The following is a 9,577-nucleotide window of genomic DNA, read 5'->3' on the forward strand; positions in this document are numbered from 1 at the left end:
TTGCGTTATAGCATGATATATTGTCAATTTTTGTAAATATTTTGTTTATGCAGAATGTGTATTCTCTGGTTGTTGAGTGCAATTATATTTATTTGTTCATTAAAAAAAAAGTTTTCCAACCTCCACAGATTTGATTAATCATAATATGTGAGATTTTATTCATGGCAATTTGTAGTATGTCTTTTACTTTGAGATGGACCCCGTAATAAAGGAGTCATGGTTATTTTTAATCACAAGTGTTGAACTGAGATTTGAATATTTTTATCAGCTGATTTTGGCATTTAAATACAGTTTTAATAGTGTATTTCTATGTAAGTTATTTTGATTATGTCTAGGCATATAATATTATAGAATCAATTTTTAAATCTATTCTGTTTCAGTCTCATGCAGTGTACTGCAGTTCAATTCTGACTTTGAACACCCAGAGTTAGCATTAGATTTCATAGTCCCCAATAAAACTGCCCCCACTTCAGATACCAGCCACAACTGGGATCCCCAGGCCACCCACGCTTCAGGCAGCTGCTCCAACAACTTATGTTACCAAAGTAAATATTGAACCTAGATAGAAATGCATTGATACTGTACCTGATCCAGGGAAGGAATATGTACAAATTCAGTCTCTAGTTGAGAAAAGACAGAAAAGCAAAAAAGTGTATCTTTTCTGAGAAGCTTCCTTTCCTTTATTACACTGGGTCTCTGAAAATAGTTTCCATTGAGGGTTTTGAATCTGGAGTTCAGAGCGTTACACACACACACACACACACACACACACACACACACACACACACGTCTGTATATAGACATATGTATATAGTTATTATTATGGTTTTGCAAATAACCTATTTGTGTCATTATGTTTAGAATGGTTTTCTTGTAGGTAGCATATAGTTGAGTCTTACTCTTTATCCATCTGACAGTATCTGCCTTTTAATTGGTATTATTTATACCATTTACACCTTATGACTTTTGATATGTTAGAATTTAAATCTCTTATCTTGCTATTTATTTTCTAATTGTCCCATCTGTTCTTTGTTCCCCTTTGCTTTCTCTGGAATAAATTGAATATTTTAAATAATTACCTTTTTCTTTTTTGTTGGCTTACTAGCTACAACTTTAGTTGTGTTATTACAGTGGTTGCTTTAGAGTTTATGATATACTTTATAGCAGTCTACCTTCAAGTAATTCTATACTACTTCATGTAAGAATCTTATATAGTATACTTTCATTTTTCCTTTCCAGCCTTTGAACTGTTTTGTCATGAGTACATTCTATATCTACATATTACATGCTGTAATACATTATTATTTTTGCTTTCTACAGTCTATTATCTTTTAATGAGATTTAAATAATAAGAGGAATATCTTGTGTATTTGTCCATGTAGTTATCAATTCTGTGATATATTTTGTGTAGATCTATGTTTTCTTCTGGTATCATTTTTCTTTTGCTTGAAAGTGTCCCTTTATCATTTCTTGAAGTTGAAGTCTGTGGGTGATGAATTCTTTCAGCTTTTAAGTTTCTTCATATTTTCCTTGGGGAAAGTATTATAGGTTGTTAATTTCATTTTGTTTGTTTTTAATTCTCCTTGGGTAAAAAATCCTAGGTTGAGAGCTTTTTAATTTTAGTGCTTTAGTGTCTTTTTGTTTGCATTACTTCAGATGAGAAATCTGCTGTGCTCTTTACCTCTCTGTCTCCTTGGATGAATTTATTTTCCTTCTGGCTGCTTTTTTTTTTTTTTTTTTTAAGTGAGAAACATGATAATTAGTTTTATTATCAAGATGCACCATTAAATATAAACATATTCTCATGTGGTAGATGGTAGTTTTATTCTCTGTGCCTAGCATGTTGTTATCTACTGGTAATTTTAAGCACACTGATCTTAAGCCTTGTGCTTGGGTTTACTGGGCTTCTTGAATCTGTGGGTGTTTAGATAGTCCTCATCAAATTTGGAAAAATTCTGCCTTTTTCTACAAATATTTTTTTCTGCACTCCCCCCTCCCCCCATTCTTACCTCTTTATTAGGGATTCCAATTATACATATATTTGGCTTCTTATAATAGTCCTATAGCTTACTGATGTTCTGAGTTTTTTGATTGTTTGTTTTGTTTTTCTTTCTCCATGTGTTTCTTTTTGGATTGTTTCTGTTGCTATGTTTTCAAGTTCACCAGTCTTTTCTTCTACAATGCCTAATCTGCCCTTAATCCTATTTCGTGTATTATTTATGTCTTCTATGTCTCTATTTAATATATTCACTTTCTTCTAGCTTCTTGAACATATGAATACAGTCATAATAACTGATTTAGTGTCCTTGTCTATTAATTCCATCATCTGAGTCAATTCTGGCATAGTTTCAATTGATTGTTTTTTGGTTTTATTATGGGTTACATTTTCCTGCTTCTTTGCACTCCTGGAAATTTTTTATTTGATGCCAGGCATTATGAATTTTAAGTTGTTTTGGGCATTACATATTTTTATATTCCTCAGCTTTGTTCTGGGAAGCAGTTTTTGTTCTTGTTTTTAAATTTTGTTAGATGACAACAGAGTTGGGTTAAGCTGGGTTAATTTTTTCCCCATAGTAAGACCAGACCATCTTAGAAACCCAGGGTTTCTCAGCCTCAGTGTTTGTATTAATCCATTTCCTTTTGCTTATAACAGAGTACCTGAAACTGGTTAATTTTAAAGAAATGATATTTATTGCTTACCATTTCAGAGGCTGGGAAGTCCAAAGTTCAGGGAACAAATCTGGTGAGGACATTCTTGGTGGTGGCTCTCTGCAGTGACGCAGGGTATCACATGGTGGAATGGCAAGAGAGAGTTAACCTCCTCACTTGCTCTCCTTTTAAAGCCATTAGAACCACACCCATGGCCACTCATTAAACCATCAGTGTATTAATCCATTCTCTAGGGAACAGTCCTCACAATCTAATCACCTCTTAAAGGCCGCACCTTTCAATTACCATAATAGGATTTCCCATCCTCTTAACACTGTTACAGTGGAGGCCAGGTCTCCAATACAGGAACCTTTGGGGGATGCATTTAACCCATAGCATTCTGCCCATGGCCCCAAAGTTCATGTCCTCCTCTCAGGTAAATACATTAATTTCATCTCCAAAGTTTTAACTTGTTTTAACTCAGAAGTCTAAAGTCTTATTAGTGAAGTCAAATAAGTTATCTACCTCCAAGATACAATGGGGAGACAAGCATAGGGTACATATTCCAGTTCAAAAAGGGAAAAATAGGCCAAAACAAAGGGATAACAGGTCCTATGCATGTCCTAAACCTAGCACAGTGGGCATCATCTTAAAGGTGGCAAATAATCTATGTTGACTCCGTGTTTGGCATCCTCTGCACACTGGTACAGGATTTGGGCCTCCAAGTCCTTGGGCAGCCTCACTTCTATGGCTTTCCTGGGGCTTAGCCCACACTTCAGCTCTCCCAGGGTAGCATTGCATGCTGATAGCTCTACAGTTCTGGGGTGTCAGTGGTGTTACTGCTCCCATGGCTCCACTAGACATGATCCTAGTGAGGTTTCTCTGCTGCAACTCCAACCCCACATTTCCTCTCAGCATTCCTGTAGTGAAGGCTTTCTGTGGTGACTTCTTCCATGTGACAAATCTCTTCCTGGGCCCCCAGGTTTTTCCACACATCCTTTGAAATCTGGGTGCAATGCCTCCACCAGCTCTTACATTCTGTGAGCGTACAGACTTAACACCATGTGGATACCACCAAGGCTTCCACTTGAATCTTCCGAAGCTGTGGGTCCAGGAGCACCTGGAGTCAATTTAGCTATAGCTGGGGCAGCTGGAGCAGCATCCTGAGGTGGCCTTGGGCAGAGAGCCTGGGGAGGACACCTCAGGCATGTTCTCTGAAACCATTCTGTCTTCCTAGGCCTCTGGGCCTGTGGTGAGAGGGGCAGCCTCTAAGATCTCTGAAATACCTTCAAGGTCTTTTTTCCATTCTCTTGATGATCCCTTTCTTCTGTCCTACTCTCCTTAGCAAATAGTCACTGGGCTACACCCTTGGTTTCTTCTCTCGAACAGAGTTTCTCCCTCTTTATGTGGCCAGGCTGAAGTTTTCAAATTTTTTTACCTGCTACTTCTCTTTTAATTACAAATTCTGCCTTTACATCATGCCTTCACTGCCATAACTCAGTTTAGGCTGTTGCAAGTATCCACGCAGCTTCCTGAATGCTTTGTTTCTTAGAAATTTCTTCCACCAAATATCCTAACTTTTAAGTTCCACATTCTGTAAAGCCCTTCTGTGAGGACACAATTCAGTCAAGTTTTTTTTGCCACTTCATAACAAAGGTGATTTTTACTACAGTTTCCAATAAGTTCTTCCTCATCTCCATTCGAGACCTTCTTATAAGGGCTTTTACTGTTCATATTTCTATCAGCATTCTATTCTGGTCACTGCCATTTAACCAGTCTCTAAGACTTTCCAAACTTTCCCTGGTCTTCTTGCCTTCTGAGACCTCAGTAGAATCTAGGCTTTTTCTAGCCTACTCCTCCAAATTTTTCTAGCCTCTGCCCATTACTCAGTTCTAAAACCACTACCATGTTTTCTAGTATTTGTTGTAAGCAACACCCCACTTCTCAGTACCAATTTTCTGTATTAGTATGTTTTTGTTGCTTACAACAGAATATCTGCAACTGGGTAATTTATAAAGAAATAAAATTCATTTCTTATAGTTTCAGAGGCTGGAAAGTCCAGAGTCTAGGGAACACATCTGGTGAGGGTCTTCTTGGGTGGTGGTGACTCTTCACAGAGACACAGGGTATCACATAGCAAATGGCTGAGCATGAGAGAGCTAAGCTGCTCACTTGCTCTCCTTATAAAAACATCCTCACCATGCTCATGACTATCCATTAAATCATCAATGAAGTAATCCATTCACAAGGGAACAGTCCTCCTAATCTAATCTTCTCCTAAAGGTCCTGTCTTTCAGTTATCATAATTGGATTTCTCACCCTCTTAGCGCTATTATAATGGGGGTCAAGCTTCAGTGAGTTTTGCGGGGGACAGTCAATCCACAACAGTACTTTTTGGGTCAGGTAATCCTTTGTTGTGGGGGGCTGTTCTGTTCCTTGTAGCATCCCTGGTCTTTATTCACTAGATACTAGTAGCATTCTGCCCCAGTTGTGGCAACCAAAAATGTCTCTAAATGTTGCAGATATCCCGTGGGGTCAACATTGCCCCCAGCTGAGAACTGCTGCTAATTGATGCCTTGTGAATCATGAATATTTTTCACTCTGGCAGTTGGGAATAGGCAATATTTCATGCCCACAAGCACTGTTCTCTCTAATCATTTTGGTTGCCCCTCCCCCTGCATACACACCTTTGTTTTAGTATTCAGCTGAATTCTCAAGAGTGACCCAGCACTGTGAACTATAGCTGCCTTAGTTTCTTCAGATTCCCAGCTTGGTCTCTTTAATTCAAGGAGACCACCATCACTGCCCTGGAGCTTGAAAACTCTCTCAGCAGTAAGCTGGGGCAATCATAGGGCCCAACTCATTTGTTTTTCCTCTCGCAGAGATCACCGTTCTTAATTGCCTGGTGTCCAGTGTTTTGAGAGTCTTTATCCTTTTTTTTAATTGTTTCAGGCAAGAGAGCAAAACCTATGCCCGCTACTCCATCTTGGCTGGAAAAGGAAGTTTTCTTTATAAGTGTCATACGACTAATCTCTTCTAAATTTCCTATTTCCTATTTGATGTTTTTCTATGTGAACTTTCTTAAAAGATAGCAAAAAAATGAATCTAAGTAGAACAAGCTCTTTGATGCAACCTAGCTCATTCCAAAAGTTACTTTGTAATTTTGGAAAACATCAAACTAATTGTTTGTCTGTACTATCTATTATTCCTTAAATGCTCTCTCTCCTTCATCAGCTTATTATGAGACTAGTTATTAAATTTTTGAAGATGAGGTACTGCGTAGAAAGTTCTTAGCATCATGCCTGGCACATAACAGTTTTAAAATATATAAGGATTCATATTAACAGAAGTTAAATAACATAGTTAAAGTAAACTATGAGCTGCTGAAGAAAGATTTGAACTTCAATATTTCTGATTCCAACGTGAGGTTGTATTACTAAATGAAATGCCAGAGCTATACAAAGATACAAATTTGTCACTGGGTGAGTTCTCCAGTTTTGGTGATGTTAATGTGTAGACTGTGCAACTTTTATAAAACTATCCTTCACCCCGACAATGAAATTCTCAAAAGCTTCATTTGGTGTAAAATGCTCAGCAGAATTTAGATGAATGAAAATAATTATTTTTAAGGTAATGGCATTCCAGCCTGAGGATGTAACATTTATGTTAGGTAGCAAGAAGAAAGCAAAGCATGACTTTGTTAGAATCTAAGAAGAGTATTTTGCAAAAGACTGCATTCATAAAATGTCAGAAGTACTCTACAGTAAAAATAAACTCTTATTGTAATCCACATATTTCATGGTACTGTGGTTTAAAAAAAATTCCCTATTTAGATTTTTTAAGTTGATACTTTTAAACTCTAATGTAAGTTTTTTACGATACTAAATGTTCTGCTTTTAACTGTCTCTTAGAAAAAGTGTATTTTTTATAATGTGACCTAAATTTATGTTTTGCAGACAGAAACAACAAATTACCCACCTACATGAGAGGATAAGGAATAACGAATTACGAGCACAACATGCCATGTTAGGACATTATGTAAATTGTGAGGATTCTTATATGGCTAGTTTGCAGGTAAGACTACAGAGGATTTTGTAGTTGTTTTATTAGTAAAGCTGTGTTAATAATATACTTATCTTGTAAAATTAAGATAATTTTAATCAATTTTTTGAATTAAATGTATTCACATCGTTCATATTTATACAAGAGAACTTCAAAAAGTTCATGCAGAAATGGAATTAAAAGATAATGTTAATTTTTCCATGAACTTTTTGAAAGCCCCTTGTATGTGTGATTAAAGATGTCTAACTACTGTCTTCCATCTGTCCAGTTCATACCCCCTCCCCACACCCATATGAGAACTACTGTTACCAGTTTCTAGTGTATCCTTCCAAAGTTGATGCATATTATGAGCAGATATAAATGTATTTTATCCCTCTACATTTATAGAAAGTATCAGAATATATACATTATCTGGCACCTTGCTTTTTTCCTTTATATTATATAAAATTATATAACATACAATGATTATTTCTATATTATTGCACAGATAGCACCTCATTACTTTGCTTTTACAGCTGCATTTCTTTTTCCATTTTATGGAGATAGCATAATTTGTTCAGCCTGTCGCCTACTCATCAAAATTTGGGTTGTTTCTACTTTGGGGCCATTATAAATGATGTTTTATAAATATTATTTTGCTCATATGCAATTATTTTTCCAAGTTAAATTCCTGGAAGTGAAATTTCTAGGTGTTGTATATAATTTTATAAAGTTTATAATTTTAATTGATCTTGTCGAATTGCCATCCAGGAGGACAGTGTATAAGACGTTCCCATCTTCCACATCCCAAGTTTCAGCTGCTGTGCTAACGGAGTGTATTATCAAACTTTAGGATTTTTGCCCTTCTGTTAGGTTTATATAAAAGTCAGGGCATAGTTATCTCTGTATGGTTTTAATATGTATTTTTTTTTTCCTTTTTGTCTTTTTTCGTGACTGGCAACGGATCGCAACCCTCAGTGTCGCGCCCGTACCGGACCGGGACCGGCAACGGGATTGCAACCCTCGGTGTTGTGCCCGCACCTCGCTCAGCCAGTGAGCGGCCAGTCTGTATGTGGGATCCGAACCCTCAGCGGGAGCGCCACCGCGCTCCCAAGCGGCGCACTGTAGCAGTGCGCCACCGGGCCGGCCCATTTAATATGTATTTTTTAAAGAGTTATACTGAGCTTCTTTTTATATATTTAATATCCATTTGTGTTTCTTTTTCCGTGAATTGTCTTTTCATATCCTTTGCTTATTTTTTCTGTTAGGTTTGGTGTTTTTGCTTATTGTTTTTATGAACATTTAACATAAAAGAAATTAGCTTTTTGTCTATAATTTGATTTGGAAATGTATTTTCCAAATTTGTCATGATATTTTCTATTTATATTAGCTTCTTTTATCTCTATGTAATTTTTTTTACCATGAGTATCTCTAATTCTAATGCGCATTTTATAAATGGGTATAAAATATACAATTTTTTAATATTTGTATATAAATAAACAATAAATTTGTATAAAATTGTATACTCATTTGTAATATACAATTGAGTCCATTTAACAAAACAGTTATTAATCATCCAATGTCATAAAGTCTGAGGTCATAAAAGTGAAAAAATAGTTCCCGCCTTCATGGATCTCAAAGCTTATAGGGGGAGAGACTATATAGGAAAACACATTCATTCATTCCTTCTGACTTTATTTATGTTCACTATGGGAAAGGTAATGTGTAGGCCTTAGGATAGGAGTGTGAATGAGGATAGTTTTTCCAGTGAGGAAAGTACAATCTAATGAGTACACAGACATAGGGTCTGTGAAGCCTTATTATAGAATTTATATGGCTGGACAGGCTGCTTTCCCCAATTATTACTCTTCTTCTTAAGAATTTTCCTTGAAACTTGTTTGGATGTTTTTCTATACAAACTTTGTAATTGGCGTGTTTAGTAACCCCTCCCCCCCCAAAAAATAAATAAATGCTGTTGGCATTTTTATTGGGATCAAAAGTGAAGCCTGATAACTTTGTGGTGGTATATATTTCTATTTGTAAATTTTTGTTTTGTCTTCTTAATTAAGGTCTTTATTCCTAGATTTTAAAAAGTCATTTTAAGTGGGATTTTTTTTTACTTATATTTTTAAACATGTTATTTATAAATATTAAAAGGATTGGTGTATCAAAATCAGGAAGTATTGATGACCAAATAGCTGTCAGATTTATATGAAACAGAAGCATTTAACATATTCTAGCTTGTGTTTCATATTTTAGTTGCTAATACATCAGAATACCTTATTATTTATGTGGTTTTATTTATGACATCTGTCACATGACAGCAAGGCTATCAGTATTGAGATTAATAGTGTACACTTATTTGAAAATGGTATTTCTATGCTATAAAAGTGGTATGATTTGCTTTGATAGTAGTATTTTTGGTAGAACCATTCTTTTTTTATAATTTCGTCATTCTGAATAAAGATTTTACTTAGATTATACAATTATTATTATATTATAAAGAACACGTATAAACAGGTATCTGAAAGGTGAAGAAAAATTTTTTGACACAGCATTAGGCCAGTAGAGGGCTCTCCAAGTCAGTCTGCAAGGACAGATAAAAAATATCTGGAAGGATATGGAAAAGGGTTTGCTAAAAATATTACTAGGATTTTGAATAATGTGGAGAACTGAAATATCATTGAGAAATTTGATTTTAAAAGATAAAAGCAATTCATAAAATGGAATACAAGGAAAAATTCTAAATACTAAATGGGTATGATAAATATATAAGATAAACGTATCAGTAGGTAGATTTAGAGTAGTTAACATGGCAAGGGTTAGAAGAAACAGCAGCTATGATAATAAAATATTTCTTTAGCAAAGGAATTTTTTTTTTTTTTTT

General features: G+C 35.5%; 1 protein-coding gene across 1 annotated transcript in view; it reads left to right on the forward strand.

The window, feature by feature from the left end:
* Positions 1-9,577, forward strand: part of CEP85L (centrosomal protein 85kDa-like) — a gene marked incomplete at its 3' end in the record, with an annotated part of 121,305 nt that overhangs the window by 88,773 nt on the left and 22,955 nt on the right. The window contains exon 5 of the mRNA XM_008583299.1: positions 6,606-6,723. Coding sequence (XP_008581521.1) covers positions 6,606-6,723 — 118 coding nt within the window. The remainder of the gene's footprint in view (positions 1-6,605; positions 6,724-9,577) is intronic.

Source organism: Galeopterus variegatus, unplaced genomic scaffold (genome assembly GCF_000696425.1).
Source record: "Galeopterus variegatus unplaced genomic scaffold, G_variegatus-3.0.2 Scaffold96, whole genome shotgun sequence".
NCBI lineage: Eukaryota > Metazoa > Chordata > Mammalia > Dermoptera > Cynocephalidae > Galeopterus > Galeopterus variegatus.